Raw genomic sequence first — 22,726 nt, forward strand, 5'->3', positions numbered from 1 at the left:
GTATCTGTGGGGAGCCTCTACTCAATGCTTCTTATTGATCCTTCATCTGCTGTGATTCTTTGAAAACCCACCTTGAGCCTTGAAAAACCACCTTGAGTGGTTCTATGGTGGGTTATTTATTTACTTGCCTTTTAGAAATTAGGTATATTTTGTGGTATAGGTTTCTTTGCTATCAAATTTGAGCATATTGGTTTAAATATATGGTACATGTAATCCCAGCACTTTGGGAGGCTGAGGTGGGCAATTGCTTGCCCCCAGGAGTTCAAGACCAGGTTGGATAACGTGGTGAAACCCAGTCTCTACAAAAAATACAAAAAATTAGCTGGGCTTATTAGCACATGTCTGTAGTCCCAGCTGCCCAGGAAGCTCTGGTGGGAGAATTGCCTGATCCTGGGAAGTCGAGGCTGCAGTGAGCTATTATCATGCCACTGCACTCCATCACAGAGTGAGGCCTTGTCTCAATAACAATACACGTGCACACACACGATACAGGAAACATTTAAATAGGATGGAAACTACTCTGTGTAAGAGGTTTTCCCAGTGCATTACGCTTCTCCACTCTTCCCCCATACTCATCTCTGCTGCCAAGTACTACTCATGCTATGCTCTTAGATTTAAGGATTACCTTAAGTTTTTTGTTTGTTTTCTTTTTTTGAGACAGAGTCTTGTTCTGTCGTCCAAGCTGGAGTGTAGTGGCGCAGTCCTGGCCCACTGCAATCTCTGCTTTCTGGGTTCAAGTGATTCTGCTGCCTCAGCCTCCTGAGTAGCTGGGATCACAGGCGCGCACCACCATGCCCGGGTAATTTTTGTATTTTTAGTAGAGACGGGGTTTCACCATGTTGGTCAGGCTAGTCTTGAACTCCTGTCCTCGTGATCTGCCTGCCCTGGCCTCCCAGAGTGCTGGGATTACAGGCGTGAACCACCGCGCCCGGCCTACCTTAAGTTTTATATCCTCCATACAACTTTTTTCAGCCATATCCTTTTATATTACAATTACTACTCAAAGTATGTTTGAATTCTGTTGTTACACACCTGTCTCAAATTGAGACTGAGTATAAACTGGGAAATAAAATATCAAGGGTGTGTGTTTATATGTGTGTGTGTGTAGGTATGCATTTACCTGTTTTTTAAAATTACAGAAATAAGCTCATTGTAATTAGTTGATAAAGTGCTTCGTGGTACTTTAATTTTTTTTTTGCCTTTAATTTTATCCTGTGCATTAAATGCATATATAGCATTTAATAATTTAAATATACACCTTGTGCTCCTTATTCACTCAGCAAATATTTATAGGTGCATATCCTGTATCGAGCAGCAGTTTTAGTTAGAGGAGACATAAGTCATGGAATTAGAGTCCAGTTTTCATGTTAGGAGACAAAAGTGCAAGTGCCTACTGTGTTTGGGCAAGTTACTTTTCTGAACCTGTGTTTCCTCATAATGATATATTCGGGTTTCTTAGGATTTATCGAAATATTCACTCATCAAATATTTATTATTATTATTATTATTTTTGAGACGGAGTCTCGTTCTGTCCTGAGCTGGAGTGCAGTGGCGCAATCTCTGCTCACTGCAAGCTCCACCTCCTGGGTTCACGCCATTCTCCTGCCTCAGCCTCTCAAGTAGCTGGGACTACAGGCGCGTGCCACTACGCCCAGCTGATTCTTTGTATTTTTAGTAGAGACGGGGTTTCACCGTGTTAGCCAGGTTGGTCTCGATCTCCTGACCTCGTGATCCACCTGCCTCAGCCTCCCAAAGTGCTGGGATTACAGGCATGAGCCACCGTGCCCAGCCATGTTTATTATTTTTAAAAACTTTTTATTAAGATATCATTTGTATACAGTAGAGTGAACCAATCTTAATTGTACAGTTCAATGTGTACACCCGTGTAAGTATCACCAAGGTATGGAACATTTTCAGAAGCCTCCCTTGTGTCTTTCCCAATCAGTACCCTCCAGAGGTAACTGATGTTCTGACTTGGATCACCAGAGGTTGTTTTATTTTTTATTTTTATTTTTTTGGGAAAAGGTCTCACTGTCACCAGTCTGGAGTGCAGTGGTGCAATCATAGCTCACCACAACCTCGAACTCCTGGGCTCGAGATCCCTTCTCCTCAGCCTTCTGAGTAGCTGGGACTACAGGCGCACGCCACTATGCCCAGCTAATTTTTTTTTTTTTGAGACAGTCTCACTGTTGCTCAGGCTGGAATGCAGTGGTGCGATCTCGGCTCACTGCAACCTCTCCCTTCTGGGTTCAAGCAATTCTCGTACCTCAGCCTCCCAAGTAGCTGGGATTATAGGTATGTGCCACCATGTCTGGCTGATTTTTTTTTTTTTGAGACGGAGTCTCGCTCTGTCGCCTAGGCTGGAGTGCAGTGGTGTGATCTCAGCTCACTGCAAGCTCCGCCTCCTGGGTTCACGCCATTCTCCTGCCTCAGCCTCCCAAGTAGCTGGGACTGCAGGCGCCTGCTACCTCGCCCCGCTAATTTTTTGTATTTTTTTTTTTTTTTAGTAGAGACGGGTTTTCACCGTGTTAGCCAGGATGGTCTCGATCTCCTGACCTTGTGATCCGCCCACCTCAGCCTCCCAAAATGCTGGGATTACAGGCGTGAGCCACCGCACCTGGCCCTCAGTTTATTCTTTGTCAAGATTGTTTGAACTGTTCTGGGGCCCATGCCTTTCTATATACATTTAGAATAAGCTTGTTTATGTCTACTAAAAGTCTTAGTGGGATTTTTATAGGAATTGCATTAAACCTAAGATAATGTTCTGTGCTCCCAAAGGTTGAAGGAAAAAAACAACAACCTAGATCAGTTTGGGGAGAATTGATATGTTTACTATGTTGAAGCTTCCAACCTGTGGGCATAGTATGTCTCTATTTATTTAGATCTTTGATTTCTTTCGCTAGTTATTCAAAAAACAAAACCCCATAAAACAACTTACGTATAAATCTATCCACACACCTGCAGTGAACTCATTTTCAACAAAGGTGCCAAGAACATACATTGGGGAAAAGACAGTCTCTTCAATAGATAGTGCTTAGAAAAGTGGATATCTATATGCAGAAGACTGAAACTAGGCCTCCATCTCTTGCCATATACAAAAATCAAATAAAAATGTATTAAATATATTAAATCTAAGACCTCAAACTGTGAAATTACTACAAGAAAACTTTGGGGAAACTCTCTAGGACATTGGTCTGGGCAAAAACTTCTTGAGTAATATCCCATAACCACAGGCAACCAAAGCAAAAATGGACAAATGGGATCACATGAAGTTAAAAAGCTTCTGCACAGCAAAGGAAACAATAAAGTGAAGAGACAACCCACAGGATAGGAGAAAATATTTGCACACTACCCATCTGACAAAGGATTAATAACCAGAATGTATAAGGAACTCAACTCTATAGGAAAAAAATCTAATAATCCACTTTAAAAAATGGGCAAAAGATTTGAATAGACATTACTCCAAGGAAGACATGCAGGCTGGGCACGGTGGCTCAGGCTTGTAATCCCAGCACTTTGGGAGTCTGAGGCAGGTGGATCACCTGAGGTCGGGAGTTCGAGACCAGCCTGACCAAATAGAGAAACCCCATCTCTACTGAAAATACAAAATTAGCCGGGTGTGGTGGTGCGTGTCTGTAATCCCAGCTACTCAGGAGGCTGAGGCAGGAGAATCACTTGAACCTGGGAGGCAGAGGTTGCAGTGAGCCACGATTGTGCCATTGCATTCCAGCCTGGGCAATAAGAATGAAACTCCGTCTCAAAAAAAAAAAAAAAAAGACATGCAAGTGGAAAACAGGCATGTGAAAAGGCGTTCAACATCATTGGTCATCAGAGAAGTGCAAATCACAACTACAGTGAAATATCTCACCCCAGTTAAAATGGCTTATATCCAAAAACATGTAATAGGAAACGCTGGCAAGGATGTGGGGTAAAGGGAACCCTTGTACACTGTTGGTGGGAATGTAAACTATTGCCACCACTATGGAGAACAGTTTGGAGGTTCCTCAAAAAACTAAAAGTATGCCGGGCGCGGTGGCTCATGCTGGTAATCCCAGCACTTTGGGAGGCCGAGGCGGCGGATCATGAGGTCAGATTGAGACAATCCTGGCTAACACGGTGAAACCCCGTCTTTACTAAAAGTGTAAAAAAATTAGTCAAGCGTGGTGGCGGGCGCCTGTATCCCAGCTACTTGGGAGGCTGAGGCAAGAGAATGGTGTGAACCTGGGAGGCAGAACTTGCAGTGAGCTGAGATGGCGCCACTGCACTCCCACCTGGGCGACAGAGCGAGACTCCATCTCAAAAAACAAAACAAAACAAAACAGCTAAAAGTAGAGCTACCGTATGATCCAGCAGTCCCACTTCTGGGTATATATCCAAAAGAAAGGAAATCAGTATATTGAAGAGATATCTGCACTCCCAGGTTTGTTGTAGCACTATTTACAATAACCAAGATATGGAATCAACCTAAGTGTCCATCAACAGATGAATGGATAAAGAAAATATGGTACTTATACATAATGGAGTACTATTCAGCCATAAAAATGAATGAGATCCTGTCATTTGTAACAACATGGGTGAAACTGGAGGTCATTATGTTAAGTGAAATAAACCAGGCACAGAAAGACAAACATTGCATGTTCTCACTTATTTGTGGGATCTAAAAATCAAAACAGTTGAGCTAATGGAGATAGTGAGTAGAAGGATGGTTACTAGAGGCTGGGAAGGGTAGTGGGGGATGGTGGGGAGGTGGGGATGGTTAGTGGGTACCAAAAAAATAGAATCAATAAGACCCAGTATTTGATAGCACAATAGGATGACTTATAGTCAATAATAATGTAATTGCACATTTTAAAATAAAAGAGTGTAATTGTATTGTTTGTAACACAAAGGATAAAGAGGGGATGGATACCCTATTTTTTATGATCTGATCATTACATATTGCGTACCTGTATCAGAACATCTCATGTATCCCATAAATATATGCACCTATGTACCCACAAAAATTAAATTTAATAAAACGTATAAGACTTATATGCTAAAAACTAAAATGTATGTTAGAAAACTTAAAAATGCTGCAAGATTTGAGGATTATTATTATTTTTTTTTTCTGAGACAGGATCTCGCTCTGTCACTCAGTCTGGAGTGACTGCAGCCTTGATCTCCCAGGCACAAGTTATCTCCCACCTCAGTCTCTTGAGTAGCTGGGACTACAGGTATGCAACACCATGCCTGACTGATTTTTAATTTTTTTTTTTTGTAGGGACGGGGTCTTGCTGTGTTGCCTAGGCTGGTCTCAAACCCCCTAGCTCAAACAGTCCTCCTGCTTTGGCCACCCAGAGTGCTGGAATTACAGGCGTGAGACATTGCACCCAGCCTGAGCGTTATTTTTAGATTATAAAATGAGCACAGACTTGTAGGAATTTTGAATAAAGGAGAAAAATACATATACATTCACCACACTAAATTATTCTAAGGTTTGTATAATTTTTTTTTTTGTTGTTGTTGTTTTTGAGACAGAGTTTTGCTCTTGTTGTCCAGGCCAGAGTGCAATGGCACGATCTCGGCTTACCGCAACCTCCGCCTCCCGGGTTCAAGCGATTCTCCTGCCTCATCCTCCTGAGTAGCTGGGATTACAGACATGCACCACCACCCCTGGCTAATTTTGTATTTTTAGTAGAGACAGGGTTTCTCCATGTTGGTCAGGCTGGTCTCGAACTCCCGACCTTAGGTGATCCGCCCGCCTCAGCCTCCCAAAGTGGTAGGATTACAGGCATGAGCCACCGTATCCGGCCTTTTTTTTTTTTTTTTTTTTCGAGACAGAGTCTTGCACTGTCGTCCAGGCTGGAGTGTAGTGGTGGCGCAATCTCAGCTTAGTGCAACCTCTGCCTCCTGGGTTCAAGTGATTCTTGTGCCTGAGCCACTCAAGTACCTGAGATTACAGACATGTGCCACCATGCCCAGCTAATTTTTGTAATTTTAGTAGAGATGGGGTTTCACCATGTTGGCCAGGCTGGTGTTGAACTCCTGACCTCAGATGATCTGCCGAAAGTGCTGGGATTACAGGTGTGAACCACTGCAAATAAGTATTTATTGATCCCCTATCATTTGCCACGGCATTTTGGTAGGTGCTGGGACTTTCTTCCTTGCCTTCCTTAAGGCTATAGTCCATTGAGAAAGACAGACATTTCCTTAAAAATCACGCAAATGAATGTATAATTAAAACTGTGATAACTGATTTTGACAGAGGTGCATGGCACTTTGAAAATGTATAGTAGAGATATTTGACCAATTTGGGGAGCCAAGAAAGATTTCTCTGAGAAAGTTATTCTTCTGAAGGATGAGAAGGAATTAACTAGGTGAAGAGGAATGTTGGGGAATCTTCCATTCATAAGAAGCAAGTATAGAGGCCTCATGACAGTAAAGGAGTATGGCTGGGGCTTAAGAACTGTGAGAGAGCTTAGAAAGAGCAATCTGGCAGGAGGGCAGATAATATGGGACATACTTTGTAGACTATGTTAAGAGCAAAAATGTCCTAACTATAAAAGTAGTGGGAAACCATTGAAATGGTTTTTTTTTTTTTTTTTTTTTTTTTGAGACAGAGTCTCGCTCTGTCGCCCAGGCTGGAGTGCAGTGGTGCAATCTCTGCTCACTGCAAGCTCCGTCTCCTGGGTTCACACCATTCTCCTGCCTCAGCCTCCTGAGTAACTGGGACTACAGGCGCCCGCCACCATGCCCGGCTAATTTTTTTGTAATTTTAGTAGAGACGGGGTTTCACTGTGAGCCGGGATGGTCTCGATCTCCTGATCTCGTGATCCGCCCGCCTTGGCCTCCCAGAGTGCTGGGATTACAGGTGTGAGCCACCGTGCCCGGCCTGAAATGTTTTAAGTAGTGGAGTACTTTAAGATTTGCAGTTGAAAAGATAACAGCTTTGGTGTGTAGAGATTGGAGGGGAACGGTGGTAAAAGTAAGGAACCCAGTTATGAGTCTGTTAAAATTGTCTACACGAGAGTTTTTGGTAGCTTGGATGGTGATAGTGGTGAAAATGAAAAGAAATGGAGAGGTTAAAGAGATGTATAGGAGGTGAAATCAATTGCACATAAGGATGAATTGGTTATGAAAAATGAGGGAAAGAGAGTTAAAGATAACATTTTGGTTCTGTACAGGGCTGGAAGGTGTGTACTAGCTTTCAAGTCTGCCTCAACTCTTACTTTCCTCAGGGCTCTCAAATTTGTGTGTGTGTGCGCGCACGTGCACGTAGATCCTGCTGAGCAGGGTTATGTAGGAAGCTTAGGCCTATTGTGGTCTCTGCTGTGCATTTCAACAGCCTCTGACCATTCTGGGATATTTTGAGAGTTTATGAATCCTCGTATGGCTGTCTTATTTCATGGAGCTTTCTGATAAATCTCTGACTCATCTCATTTGTTGCTTGTCTCAGGTAAGACCCAATGGCAGGCAATTGGCCACTAAGATTGGAGTAACGATACTCCACATCTCATCTGTTCCCTTCAGCTGTCGCAGTGCAGTGGTTGGTACTCATGTTCTGTCCTTCCCTGGTTAAACTATTGGACTCATAATTCAACCTGTGATTTGAACTGAGGAGTAGGGTACTGAATATGGGAGTTGATCCTAGGTGTGAATCACAGAGACTCATGGTATTCTTACCCAAAGTTCAGTCGTTTTCATGAGTGAACATTTCTTAGTTTGTTTTATGCTTTTGGTCAGTTTCCAAGTGCTGAAATGGTTGTTTTGACTGTTTTGGGTTAGCTTTATAGTTTTCTTGAGAAGAGATTTGTCAACCTCCTTACATTGTCATGATGATAACCACAAGTCCTTTTTTAGTTTGTTTATTGACTTAACACCACTCAGTGACACTTTTGAGTTTTCATCAAGATATATAACTGTGTAATCACCTCCACAATCAAGATAGAGAACATTACCTCAAAAGTTACCCTCCTGCCCCTTACCAGTAATTTCTCTTCCTCTTCTGACCTGGCTCCAGGCAAATGCTGGTCTGTTTTCCTTTAACTGTTGATTAGTTTTTTTCTAGTTTCATACAGGTAGAATCATAGTTTGTAGTCTTTTAGACATTGCTTCTTTTGCTCACCATAATGTCTTTGAGATTCATCTGTGTCGTTGGATGCATCAGTAGTTTGTTCCTTTTAATTGTTGAGTAATTTTTCATTGTAGAGATATGTCTCAATTTGTTTATTCACATGTTGATGGATATGTGGGTTATTTCCAGTTTTTGTCTCTTATGACTAAGGCTGCCATGAACATTCACGTCTTTATTTTTCTTGAGTAAATACCTAGGAATGAAATGGCTAGGTCGTGTAGTAGATACATGCTTTACTTTTTTTTTTTTTTCTGAGACGAAGTCTCGCTCTGTTGCCCAGGCTGGAGTGCAGTGGCGCGATCTCGGCTCACTGCAAGCTCCGCCTCCCGGGTTCATGCCATTCTCCTGCCTCAGCCTCCCGAGTAGCTGGGACTACAGGCGCCCACCATGACGCCCGGCTAATTTTTTGTATTTTTAGTAGAGACGGGGTTTTACCGTGTTAGCCAGGATGGTCTCGATCTCCTGACCTCGTGATCCACCCGCCTTGGCCTCCCAAAGTGCTGGGATTATAGGCGTGAGCTGCCGCGCCTGGCCCATGCTTTACTTTTTAAGAAACTCCCAAACTGTTTTCCAAAGTGGATGTACCACTTTATATTCTTTTTTTTTGAGATGGAGTTTCACTCTTGTTGCCCAGGCTGGAGTGCAATGGCATGATCTCGGCTCACCGCAACCTCTGCCTCCCAGGTTCAAGCGATTGTCCTGCCTCAGCCTCCCAAGTAGCTGGGAGTACGGGCTCCCGCCACCATGCCTGGCTAGTTTTTTGTGTTTGTAGTGGAGTTGGGGTTTCACTGTGTTAGCCAGGATCGTCTCGATCTTTTCACCTCGTGATCCGCCTGCCTTGGACTCCCAAAGTGCTAGGATTACAGGTGTGAGCCACCGTGCTTTTTCTTTTTTTTTTTTTTGAGACAGAGTCTTTCTCTGTTGCCCAGTCTGGAGTGCAGTGGTATGATCTCGGCTCCTGAGTTCAAGCAATTATCCTACCTCAGCCTCCTGAGTAACTGGGATTACAGGTGCATGTTACCACACCCAGCTAATTTTTGCATTTTTAGTAAAGACAGGGTTTCACTGTGTTGGCCAGGCTGGTCTCAAATCCTTGTCCTCAAGCAATCTGCCTATCTCAACCTCCCAAAGTGCTGGGATTACAAGTGTGAGCCACCATGCCCAGCCCACAAGTTGTTGTTTCATCTGTTGATGGAATCTGGGTTGTCTTTGGTGTTTGACATTATGGAAAGAGCTGCTATGAACAAACAAAGTTTTTGGGTGGTAATGTTTTCATTTCTACTGGGTTATTAATAGTAGTGGAATTGAAGCAAAGTTGAAAAGAGAAAAACAAGTTTTCCTGTACTTGGCTGACTCACTCCAAGGCCAGCAATAGGCAGGGCCCTGGCAGAGCCTTGATAACACTATCCGAAAAGCCAGAGCCCAAAGGAGTGAGCTCCAGAGACTCTTCCAGCACACTGCCCCCCACACCCCCGCCCCAGAGCGAGGATAAGAAAAGAAAACAAATTCCTCTCTCATAACTATTTCTACAAATACCTGTGTTTCACAAGTTTTGTAAGTTCCTGTTTTCCCTACAGTGCAGCTGCAAGATCACAAGCTATGCCTGCGTTGTGAGACCTGTCGCAATTTAATTAACTGCCTTTGTTCTGCTTCTGTAAGCCTGCTTGCCTGCCCCATGAGTTTCGTACCGTCACATTCCCACCGCACCATTCAAACTAGCCAACTCCCTTTCAGAAGTGTGTATAAAAGTCAAGCCCTGTGTTTGTTCAGAGCTCAGCCTTTGGATGTTTATCTGCTGGGCTGGTGGCCACCTAAAGAAAATCCTCCTGTTCCACCCATTGGTCTCTCCAGTCTCCAGATTCCCGCAACAGAATGACTGGCTAACATGATAGTTATACTTTTTTTTTTTTTTTAAAGAAACTGCCAGTTTTCCAAAGTGGTTATGCCATTTTACATTCCCATTAGCAGTATATGAGAGGTTCATTATATTCTGCATTCCTGCCCACATTTGTATTGTCACTATTTTCAATTGTAGCCATTCTAATGGATATGCAGTGTTAGGCCATTGTAAATTTAATTTGTAATTTCTTGATGACTAATGATATTGAACATCTGTTTGTTTTTCCTTATTGGCCTTTAGTATATCTGCTTTTGTGAAGTTTGTTAATATCTCTTGCTTCTTTTAAAAATTGGTTTGTCTTTTTTTATTTTTTCTTTTGAGATAGGGTTTCAGTGTGTTGTTCATGCTGGAGTGTAATTTTTGGAATCCACCTAGAGATGTAAAGTGACATAGCCAGCCTCTCGGTATTTATTTATGTGTTTAATAAGCATGTTTATCCTGCATTACCCAAGTGTTTTTTTACTATTTCATCCTTTTTACACTTTGATTTTTGTATGCTTTTTTTTTTTTTTTTTTTGAGATAGAGTTTCACTTTTGTCACCCTGGCTGGACTGCAGTGGTGTGATCTCCGCTCACTGCAACCTCTGCTTCCTGGGTGCAAGCAGTTCTCCTGCCTCAGCCTCCCAAGTAGCTGGGACTGCAAGTGCCTGTCACCATTCCCGGCTAATTTTTGTATTTTTAGTAGAGACGGAGTTTCACCATGTTGACCAGGCTGGTCTCAAACTCCTGACCTCAGGTGATCCTCCTGCCTTAGCCTCCCAATGTGCTGGGATTACAGGCATGAGCCTCTGTGCCTGGCAGATTTTTGTATGTTTTCCAGTACACAAAATACATACATTAGTATTCATATAGTTAAAAAAGTAAATATACATATGTTGTGGTTGTGCCTTAAAAATTATCAGTGGAGATACTTTATATATATAATTATTATACTTTAAGTCTTTAAGTTCTGGGGTACATGTGCAGAACGTACAGGTTTGTTATATAGGTATATTCGTGCCATGGTGATTAGATATATTTTTAAAAGGTAAGAAAATATTTGTGCCTGGGCGTGGTGGCTCACATCTGTAATCCCAGCACTTTGGGAGACCAGGGTGGGAGGATCACTTGAGCCCAGGAGTTCGAGACCAGTCTGGGCAATGTAGTGAGACCTTGTCTCTACAAAAAATAAAAAGTAAATTAGCTGGGTGTGGTGGCACATGCCTGTGGTCCTAGCTACTTGGGAGGTTGAGATGGAAAAATTGCTTGAGTCTAGGAGGTTGAGATTGTGGTGAGCCGTGTTGGCCTCATAAAATGCTGGGATTACAGGCATGAGCCACTGCACCTGGCCAAGAATTTTTTTTTTTTTTTTGAGATGGAGTCTTGCTCTGTTGCCCAGGCTGGAGTGCAGTGGCACAATCTTGGCTCAACCCCTGTCTCCGGGGTTCAAGTGATTCTCATGCCTCAGCTTCCCCAGTAGCTGGGATTATAGGTGCACACCACCATGCCCAGCTGATTTTTGTATTTTTAGTAGAGATGGGGTTTCGCCATGTTGGCCATGCTGGTCTCGAACTCTTGACCTCAGGTGATCCACCTGCCTCAGCCTCCCAAAGTGCTGGGATTATGGGCGCAAGCCAACATTTCTGGCCCAATAATTCTTTATATATTCTGGATACAAGTCTTTTGCAAGATAAATGTATTGCACATATTTTCTTCCATTCTATGGCGGCTTTTTGTTTTCTTTTTTGATAACGGGGTCTTACTCTGTTGCATAGGCTGGAGTGCAGTAGCATGACCACATCTCGTTGCAGCTTTGACCTCCCTGGTTCAGGTGATCCTTCCACTTCAGCCTTCTGAGTAGCTGGAACTACAGGTGTGTGCCACCATACCCAGCTAATTAAAAAAAATTTTTTTTTTATAGAGACAAGGCCTTGCTGTTTTGCCCAGACTGTCATTCTGTGGCTTCTTAATGGTCTTTTTTTAAAGAACAGAAGTTTTAAATTTCAATAAAGTCAAATTTATCAATTTAAAAAATTTCTTAATGTTCTAAGAAAGCTTTATTTACTCAAGGTCACCTTTTTTTTTTTTTAATTTAGGCAGGGTCTCACTATGTTGCTGAGGTTCGTCTTGAATGCTTGAGTTCTAGTGATCCTTCTGCCTTGGCCCCCCAAAGTGCTGGGATTACAGGCATGTGCCACTATTCCTGGCCAAATCTTGATAGTTCTACACTCTTTTGGGTCTTTTGCTCCTTTGAGAATTCAATAAAAAATATAAAAATTTTTCCAAGGAAGATACAGAAAAAACCAATTTTACACACAATTTTAGTTAATCTGCTGAAGCCAATCTGTAGATTCTTTAAGGGCTTTTGGATTGACAGGTTAAGAACTCTTGGCTGGCAGTTCTCTAAGTATTAATCTAAGATCTATCTCTTCTTTTGAGATGAGGTCTCACTCTGTTGCCCAGGCTAGAGTGCAGTGGCGCCATCATGGCTCAGTGTAGCCTCCACCTCCCTAGGCTCAGGTGATCATGCCACTTTAGCCTCTCAAGTAGCTGGGACTATAGGTGTGCACCACCACACCTGGCTAATTTTTAAAATTTTTTTGTGGAGATGGGGTCTTTCTTTTTTTTGAAACGGAGTCTCGCTCTGTCTCCCAGGCTGGAGTGCAGTGACATAATCTCGGCTCACTGCAAGCTCCGCCTCCCAGGTTCATGCCATTCTCCTGCCTCAGCCTCCCGAGTAGGTGGGACTACAGGCACCCACCACCACGCCCGGCTAATTTTTTGTATTTTTAGTAGAGTTGGGGTTTCACCATGTTAGCCAGGATGGTCTCGATCTCCTGACCTCGTGATCTGCCCGCCTCAGCCTCCCAAAGTGCTGGGATTACAGGTGTGAGCCACTGCGCCTGGCCTCTTTTTTTTTTTTTTTTTTTTTTTTTGAGATGGAGTTTCACTCTTGTTGCCCAGGCTGGAATGCAATGGTGCCACCATGCCTGGCTAATTTTGTATTATTTTGTATTTTTAGTAGAGATGGGATTTCTCCATGTTGGTCAGGCTGGTCTTGAACTCCCAACCTCAGGTGATCGAGAGGCGGTCTTTCTGTATTGCCCAGGCTGGTCAGATCTGTCTTCTCAATTTGCCAGATTTCATATTCTTTCCCCTCAGTTGTCTTTGCTGTTTCTCCCCAAAGAGCTTTGCTCTTTGGTTAGTCTTCATTATGGTAGTAGCAGACCTGAATCTAAAAAGGTAGAGTAAGGTGAATTGTTAAAACTGAGGCCAGACTTGGTGGCTCATGTCTGTAATCCCAGCACTTTGGGAGGCCGAGGCGGGTGGATCACGAGGTCAGGAGATCGAGACCATCTTGGCTAACATAGTGAAACCCCGTCTCTACTAAAAATACAAAAAAAATTAGCCGGGTGTGGTGGCAGGCGCCTGTAATCCCAGCTACTCAGGAGACTGAGGCAGGAGAATGGCGTGAACCTGGGAGGCAGAGCTTGCAGTGAGCCGAGATAGCGCCACTGCAGTCTGGCCTGGGCGAAAGAGCGAGACTCCGTCTCAAAAAAAAAATAAAAATAAACATAAAAAAATAAAAAATAAAACTGAGGACTTGATTAGTCATGATGGCTCGTGACTGTAATCTTAGCATTTTGGGAGGCCAAGGCAGGAAGATCGTTTGAGGCCAAGAGTTCAAGACCAGCCTTGGCAACATAGCAAGACCCCCATCTCTTAAAAAAAAAAAAATAGCTGAGTGTGGTGGTGTACTCTTGTAGTTCTACCTACCTGGGAAGCTGGGGCAGGAGGATTCCTTGAACCTAAGAGTTAGAGGTTGCAGCGAGCTACGATCATACACACTGCACTCAAGCCAAGGCAACAGAACAAGCCCCTCTCTCAAAAAACAAAAACATAAATATACAATCTGTTTATATTAGAAATATGGCAACATTTGTACAAAGTTGCATTTGTGTTTTTTCTATTTCTGTTATAGTTTGGGGTTTAGAAAATTTACTTCTTGCGAATTAATATAAAAATTAATTTATTTTAGGAAGTACAAATATGTCATCTTATTTGTGTTTTAATTTGTGTAATGGTAAATTGATAGGTTTTTAATCTTTTCCTGCTGCTATAACAGAATATCTTAGACTGGGTAATTTATAAACAATACAATTTTTTTTGTTCACAGTTCTGAAGTCTGGTAAATCTAAGATCAAGGTGCCGGATGAGGGCTTGCTCTCTGCTTAAAAGATGAGACCTTCTTGCTGCGTCTTCACATGGCAGAAGGGTAAAAGGGGCAAACAAGTTCTCTTAGGCCTCTCTTATAAGGGCACTAGTCCCATTCATGAGTGCTGTGTCTTCATGACTTCCCTAAGGCCCCATTTCTTTCTTTTTTTTTTTTTTTTTTTTTTTTTGGTAACAGAGTCTCGCTCTGTCCCCCAGGCTGGAGTGCAGTGGCTCGATCTCGGCTCACTGCAAGCTCCGCCTCCTGGGTTCGCGGCATTCTCCTGCCTCAGCCTCCCGAGTAGCTGGGACTGCAGGCGCCTGCTACCACGCCTGGCTAATTTTTTTGTACTTTTAGTAGAGACGGGGTTTCACCGTGTTAGCCAGGATGGTCTCGATTTCCTGACCTCATGATCCGCCCACCTCGGCCTCCCAAAGTGCTGGGATTACAGGCGTGAGCTACTGTGCCTGGCCCCAGGCCCCATTTCTTACCAACACATTGGGGATTAGATGTCAGCATATGAATTTTGGAGGGACACAAACATTTAGACCATAGTGGATAGGTCATATCTAGTTATCTAGTGAGATGTTACTGCTTTAGTATGAATTTATATATACTTAAATAATAATTAGCTACCTCTGCATTGCATATGCAGTAAATATTGTTAATTATATTTAAATACAGAAGTTAAAAGTGTATATTTCTTTTTTTTTTTTTTGAGACAGGGTCTTGGTCGGTTGACTAGGCTGGAGTGCAGTGGTGTGATCTCGGTTCACTGCAACCTCCGTCTCCTGGGTTCAAGCAATCCTCCTGCCCCAGCCTCTCCAGTAGCTGGGTCTGCAGGCATGTGCCACCATATCCAGCTAATTTTTGTATTTTTAATAGAGATGGGGTTTCACCATGTTGTCCAGGCTGGTCTCAAATTCTTGTCCTCAGATGATCCTCTCACCTTGGCCTCCCAAAGTGCTGGGATTACAGACTTGAGCCACTGCGCCTGGCTAATTTTTTGATCTTTGTAATTTCTTGTTCTTTAGTCATTAAAAATATGCATTAAACACAGAAAAAGATGTTTGTGTGTCTAGTTTTATGATGGGGAATGATTTTGTAAATTGTAAGCATCTGAGTGTGTGTGTTGTTACTATCCCTTAATTTAGAATTTTTTAATCCCTTAAGTGTTTTTTTAGAAAAACTTTAATGCTAGTATTGTACAGACTACTTCTGATAATAAGATGTAACAACTCCCTTAGGAATAATTGAATGGTTTGAGAAGTTTGTAACAAAGTTAAGGTGGTTTTATTTAAATCTGTGATTGAGTCAATGATTCTCTGCTCTGGCTGTAAAATAAAATCATCCGGGGCTCCCCTTTTTAAAAATTGAGGTAAAATTCACCTAACAGGCTGGGCACGGTGGCTCACCCTGTAATCCCAGCACTTTGGGAGGCCAAGGTGGGTGGATCATGAGGTCAAGAGATCGAGACCATCTTGGCCAACATGGTGAAACCCCATCTCTACTAAAAATACAAAAATTAGCCTGGCGTGGTGGCATATGCCTGTAGCCCCAGCTACTTGGGAGGCTAAGGCAGGAGAATTGCTTGAACCCGGGAGGTGGAGGCTGCAGTGAGCAGAGATCGTGCCACTGTACTCCAGCCTGGCAACAGAGTGAGACTGTGTCTCAAAAAAAAAAAAAAAAAAAAAAAATTCACCTAACTAAATCTACCATTTCAGTCATTTTAAGTGTACAGTTTGGTGGCTTTTAATAAATTCACAGTGTTGTGCAATTACCACTTTCTAATTCCAGAACATTTCTATCATCCCCAATATAAACCTTATATCCATTAAGCAGTCATTGTACATTTTCCCCTACCTCATCTTCTGGTAATCACTGATCTGCTTTCTGTCTATCGATTTGCCTATTCTGGATGTTTCTTATAAATAGAATCATACAATATGTGCCTTTTATGTCTGGCTTCTTTCTTTCGCTTGGCATGTTTTCAAGGTTCATCCATGTTGTAGCATATATTAATACTTCATTCCTTTTGTTTCCCCATAGTGGCTACACCATTTTACATTCCTATCAGTAATACAGTGTACTAGAGTTCCAGTTTCTCCAGCATCCTTACCAACACTAGTTATTTTCCATTATTTAGAAAATAGCCATCAGAGTGGGTATAAAGTGATATTTCATTGTGGTTTTGATTTGCGTTTCCCTCATGACTAATGATTTTGAGTTTTGTTTTTTTTTTTTTTTTAGACAGGGGCTTAGTCTGTCACCAAGGCTGGAGTGCTGTGGCACGGATGTTGGTTCACTGCAGCCTTGACCTCCTGGGCTCAATTGATCCTCCATCCTCCCACTTGAGCCTCCCAACTAGCTGGGACTACAAGCGCGCCACCACATCTGGCTACATTTCGTATTTTTTTATAGGATTTTGCCATGTTTCCTGGGCTGGTCTCACACTCCTGGGCTTAAGTGATCCACCAGTCTCAGCCTCTCAGAGTTTTGGGATTACAGCCCACTCTGCCGGGCTACTTTTACGTTTGATGTCTTTTTTTTTGTGAGACAGGGTCTTGCTCTGTTGCCCAGGCTGGAGTGCGGTGGTGTGATCACAGTTTACTGCAGCCTCAACCTCCTGGGCTTAGGCGATCCCTCCTCCTTAGCCTGCCAAGTAGCTGGGACTACAGGCATTAGCTGCCATGCCTGGCTAATGTTTATTTTTATTTTATTTTTTTGAGACAGGGTCTCACTCTGTCACCCAGGCTGGAGGGCAGTGGTGTGATCTTGGCTTACTGCAACCTGTGCCCTGGGTTCAAGCAATCCTTCTACCTCAGCCTCCTGAATAGCTGGGACTACCTGTGTGCACCACCATGCCCGGCTAGTTTTTTTTTTTTTTTTTTTTTTGGGTAGAGTTGGGGTTTCACCACGTTGGCCAGGCTGGTCTCGAACTCCTCACCTCGAGTGATATACCAGCCTCAGCCTCCTAAAGTGCTGGGATTATAGACATGAGCCACTGTGCCCAGCCAGAAATATAATTTTTAAAATTTCAGTTTTGATTGTTTATGTCTAGCATATAGGAATGCAATTGGTTTTTGTATGTTGACTTGTTTCCTGCATTGATACAAGGCAAGATGAACCTTGATGAACTGTTGATTTTTTTTGTTGTTGTTTTGAGATGGAGTTTCGCTCTTGTCGCCCAGGCTGGAGTGCCAATGGCACGATCTTGGGTCACTTGAACCCCTCCCGGCTTCAAGTGATTCTCCTGCCTCAGCCTCCCAAGTAGCTGGGATTATAGGCGTCCGCCACCACCCCTGGCTAATTTTTGTATTTTTAGTGGAGACAGGGTTTCACCATACTGGCCAGGCTAGTCTCAAACTCCTGACCTCAAGTAATCCGCCCATCTCAGCCTCCCGAAGCGCTGGGATTACAAGTGTGAGTCACTGTACCCGGCCTATAATAGTTTTTTAATGTGTTTCTTAGTGGTTTTTTTTTTTTTTTTTTTTAAAAACACAGGTCATGTCATCTGCAAATCATGGTAGTTTTACTTCTAAGTTGAGTATCTTTTATTTCTCTTTGCTTAATTGTTCTGCCTAGAACCGTAAGGATAATGTTCAATGATTAAAGCAGACATTGTTTTTTTTTGAGACAGAACCGTGCTCTGTTGCCCAGGCTGCAGTAGCTGGGACCACAGGCAAGCCACCATGCTGAGCTAATTTTTTAATTTTTTGTAGAGACAGGGTCTTGCTGTGTTGATGAGCCTGGTCTCTTAACTTGTGGGCTCAAGCCATCCTCCTGCCTTGGCCTCCCAAAGTACTGAGATTATAGGTGTGAGCCACTGTGCCCAGCCTTTTTTTTTTTTTTTTTTTTTTTTTTTTTGAGACAGGGTCTTGCTCTGTTGCCCAGTTGCCTAGGCTGAAGTTCATTGGCGTGATCATAGCTCATGGCAATCTCAAACACACTCAAGCTATCCTCCTGCCTCAGCCTCTTGAGTAGCTGGGACTGTAGGTGCTTACCACTGTGCCTTACTAACTTTTTTTTTTTTTGAGATGAAGTCTTACTCTGGCACCCAGGCTGGAGTGTAGTGGCACAGTCTCAGCTCACTGCAATCTCCACCTCCCGAGTTCAAGTGATTCTCCTGCCTCAGTTTCTGGAGTAGCTGGGATTACAGTCATGCGCCACCATGCCCAGCTAATTTTTGTATTTTTAGTGGAGATGGGGTTTTACCATGTTGGCCAGGCTGGTCTCGAACTACTGACCTCAGGTGATCAGCCCACCTCGGCCTTCCATCCTGTAGAGACAGGATGCCATGTCTTGTCTCTACAAAAAAAAAAAAAAAATATGTTGCATAGGATGGTCTCAAATTCCTGACCTCAAGTGATCCTTCTGCCTTGGCTCCCAAAGTGTTGGGATTACAGGGGTGAGCCACTGCGCCCAGCTGAAAGGAAACATTCTTATCTTGCTCCTTGTCGAAAGGAGAAAGCATTCAGTCTTGTACCTTTAAATATGATGTTAGCTTATTAGTTATGGGATTTTTGTAGATGTCCTTTATCAGGTTGAGGCATTTGGTATTTAAAAAATTTTAACCTAGGTAACATAGTGAGATCCTATCTTACAAGGAATAAAAAGTGAATTAGCCAGGTGTGCTGGCACACCCCTGTGGTCCCAGCTGCACAGGAAGCTGAGGTGGGAGGGTTGTTTGAGCCAAGGAGGACGAGGCTGTGGTGAGCTACGATCATGCCACTGCACCCTAGCCTGGGTGACAGAGTGAGACCTTGTCTCAAAAAAGAAAAAAACTTGTAGGTAAATTATAATATGTAGTCAAGAAAAGCAGTTATCTAAATTGATGTTTAAAGAACTAGTATACATGACTCTATTATTGATACTGAAATTTCACCATGGAGAATGAGATTTGTATATTTATGTAGTTTTTTTTTTTTTTTTGAGACAGAATTTCCCTCTTGTTGCCCAGGCTGGAATGCAGTGGCGCGATCTCTGCTCACTGCAACCTCCGCCTCCTGGGTTCAAGTGATTGTCCTGCCTCAGTCTCCTGAGTAGCTGGGATTATAGGTATGCACTACCACGTCCGGCTAATTTTTGTATTTTTAGTAGAGACAGGGTTTCACCATGTTGGCCAGGCTAGTCTCAACTCCTCACGTCAAATGATCCACCTGCCTCAGCTTCCCAAAGTGCTGGGATTACAGGCGTGAGCCACTGTGCCCGGTCTTTGTTTCTCTCTATAGAAAAAAACCATTTTTTCCCTATATTTTTCTTAAAAAAATTCCTCTTTTTTTTTTTCCACACACAGCGTGAATTTATTTACTTAAAAATATGTGTAATTTCACCCCTGAAAGAAGAAATGGGGGGAAAAATAAAAAACATACTAATAAGTGGAGAGGAAAAGGTCTGGAAGGATTAATATCAGACTAATGGCAGAGGTTACCTCTCAGATTGGGAGGATGGGAGTTGAAGGGAACTCTATCCTTTTTTTTTTTTTTAAGTATTTATTGATCATTCTTGGGTGTTTCTCAGAGAGGGGGATGTGGCGGGGTCATAGGATAATAGTGGAGAGAAGGTCAGCAGATAAACACGTGAACAGAGGTCTCTGGTTTTCCTAGGCAGAGGTCCCTGCGCCTTCCACAGTGTGTGTCCCTGAGTACTTGAGATTAGGGAGTGGTGATGACTCTTAAAGAGCATGCTGCCTTCAAGCATCTGTTTAACAAAGCACATCTTGCACCGCCCTTAATCCATTTAACCCTGAGTTGACACAGCACATGTTTCAGAGAGCACGGGGTTGGGGGTAAGGTTATAGATTAACAGCGTCCCAAGGCAGAAGAATTTTTCCATAGTACAGAACAAAATGGAGTCTCCTATGTCTATTTCTTTCTACACAGACACAGTAACAATCTGATCTCTCTCTCTTTTCCCCACATTTCCCCCTTTTCTTTTTGACAAAACCGCCATCATCATCATGGCCCATTCTCAATGGTCGCTGTCTCTTCGGAGCTGTTGGGTACACATCCCAGACGGGGTGGCCGGGCAGAGGTGCTCCTCACCTCCCAGACGGGGCGGCCGGGCAGAGGCGCTCCTCACCTCCCAGACGGGGCGGCCGGGCAGAGGCGCTCCTCACCTCCCAGACGGGGTGGCCGGGCAGAGGCGCTCCTCATCTCCCAGACGATGGGCGGCCGGGCAGAGGCGCTTCTCACCTCCCAGACGGGGCGGCCGGGCAGAAGCACTCCTCACTTCCCAGACGGGGCGGCCGGGCAGAGGCGCTCCTCACATCCCAGACGGGGCGGCCGGGCAGAGGCGCTCCTCACTTCCCAGACGATGGGCGGCCGGGCAGAGGTGTTCCTCACTTCCCATATGGGGTGGCTGGGCAGTGACGCTCCTCACCTCCCAGACGGGGCGGCCGGGCAGAGGCGCTCACTTCCTAGATGGGGCGGCCGGGCAGAGGTGCTCCTCACCTCCCAGACGAAGGGCAGCCGGGCAGAGGCGCTCCTTACGCCCCAGATGGTGAGCGGCTGGGCAGAGGCGCTCCTCACCTCCCAGACGGGCGGCCGGGCAGAGGCGCTCCTCACCTCCCAGATGAGGTGGCCGGGCAGAGGCGCTCCTCATTTCCCAGACGATGGGCGGCCAGGCAGAGACGCTCCTCACTTCCTAGACGGGGTGGCAGCCGGGCAGAAGCTGTAATCTTAGCACTTTGGGAGGCCAAGGCAGGTGGCTGGGAGGTGGAGGTTGTAGGGAGCCGAGATCACGCCACTGCACTCCAGCCTGGGCAACATTGAGCATTGAGTGAGCGAGACTCCATCTGCAGCCCCAGCACCTCGGGAGGCCGAGGCGGGCAGATCACTCGAGGTCAGGAGCTGGAGACCAGCCCGGACAACATGGCGAAACCCCGTCTCCACCAAAAATAGAAAAACCAGTCAGGCGTGGCGGTGTGTGCCTGTGATCCCAGTCACTCGGCAGGTGGAGGCAGGAGAATCACGGGAGCCCAGGGCAGGGAGGTTGCAGCGAGTTGAGATCACGGCAGTACAGTCCAGGCTCGGCAACAGCGGGAATCCGGAGAGGGAGAGGGAATCCGGAGAGGGAGAGGGAGAGGGAATCCTCCTCTATTTTTTTAATGAGTAGTAGACAAGTTAAGAAACGCAGTTTTACTTCTGTTAGATAGGGTTATCTTTTTCTTTTACAAGATTAAATTGAGGCTGGGCGTGGTGGCTCACTCCTGTAACCCCAACACTTTGGGAGGCCAAGGCAGGCAGATGACCTGAGGTCAAGAGTTCAATACCAGTCTGGCCAACATGGTGAAACCCCGTCTCTACAAAAATACAAAAATTAGGCTGGATGTGGTGGCTCATGTCTGTAATCCCAGCACTATGGGAGGCTGACACGGGTGGATCACCTGAAGTCAGGAGTTTGAGACCAGCCTGGCCAACATGGTGAAACTCTGTCTGTACTAAAAATGCAAAAATTAGCCAGTGTGGTGGCGTGTGCCTGTAGTCCCAGCTACTCAGGAGGCTGAGGCAGGAGGATTGCTTGAACCTGGGAGGCAGCAGTTGCGGTGAGCCAAGATCGTCCCATTGCACTCCAGCCTGGGCAACAAAGCGAGATCATCTCAAAAAAAAAGACTAAGTTGAATAGCTTCTAGAAAACTTATACTTTAAGTAAATTATGACTTTTTTCTTCTAGACAAAATTATTGTCCTTTTATTCTAGACGAAAGGATGCCACGGAGAAAGAAAAAAGTTAAAGAAGTCTCCGAATCTCGGAACCTGGAGAAGGAGGATGTGGAAACTACCAATTCTGTCACTGTGAAGAGGAAGCGTAGACTTGAGGATGCATTCATTGTGATATCCGATAGTGATGGAGAGGTTAGTGAAGTAGAGCTGAAAAGTAGAGCTGTAGCTCTCAAACTGTGCTTCTTTACCCATGGGGAGTTTGTTTTGTGACTGACTTCACCTTAATGCCAGCTCACCAAAACCATGAAATTTTTACTCAGCTTTGTTTTAATTTGTAAATGGAGTGAAGAATTACTTAAGGTAGTAATCCTGTTGCTTGGTTGAGGATGGATCATAGTTCTTCAGTTTTATAATATAGTAATCCAAAGTGGCATTTTGGAACTATTTGAATCATCTAAATCAATTGTAAACCTTAGTTTTCATGTGTCTAGAAAGTGAGAGGAAAAACATGTGAATGTTCTTAAGTCTCTTGATATGTTCTAGATATAATAGCACCTAGCCATCTGTAGCTGTTTAAAAATAACTAAAATTAAAAATCAACTTCTCTGTTGTACTAGTCACATTTCAAGTGATTAAAGACACATAAGGCTAGTGTCAGTTGTATTAGACAGCAGAGCTATACAACATTTTTATCGTTTTAGAAAGCTTTATTCTCCAGAATAAAGATTGTAACCTTTTTTCCTTTATCCTGTATTTCTATTTGTTTATTGGAGTTTTCTACCTGCCTGCAGGTCTCATCTCAAAGGCAGTGAATTAAGTCATTGTTTTTTCTTTCAGATTTTCTTCTCTTTCTCCTAT

At 43.9% G+C, this 22,726-nt stretch overlaps 1 protein-coding gene across 9 annotated transcripts in view; it reads left to right on the forward strand.

The window, feature by feature from the left end:
• Positions 1-22,726, forward strand: part of UIMC1 (ubiquitin interaction motif containing 1) — a 114,777-nt gene that overhangs the window by 19,127 nt on the left and 72,924 nt on the right. For 6 of the 9 annotated variants that reach the window (XM_054489592.2, XM_054489591.2, XM_054489589.2 and 3 more), the window contains exon 2: positions 21,906-22,060. In XM_054489592.2, the coding sequence (XP_054345567.1) occupies positions 21,914-22,060 (147 nt within the window). In that variant the 5' untranslated portion in view covers positions 21,906-21,913. Of the gene's footprint in view, positions 1-14,174; positions 14,269-21,905; positions 22,061-22,726 lie in introns of those variants that run through there. The other 3 variants (XM_054489588.2, XM_054489598.2, XM_063665386.1) reach the window with 2 other exon arrangements.

The sequence above is a fragment of the Pongo pygmaeus genome, chromosome 4, assembly GCF_028885625.2.
Source record: "Pongo pygmaeus isolate AG05252 chromosome 4, NHGRI_mPonPyg2-v2.0_pri, whole genome shotgun sequence".
NCBI lineage: Eukaryota > Metazoa > Chordata > Mammalia > Primates > Hominidae > Pongo > Pongo pygmaeus.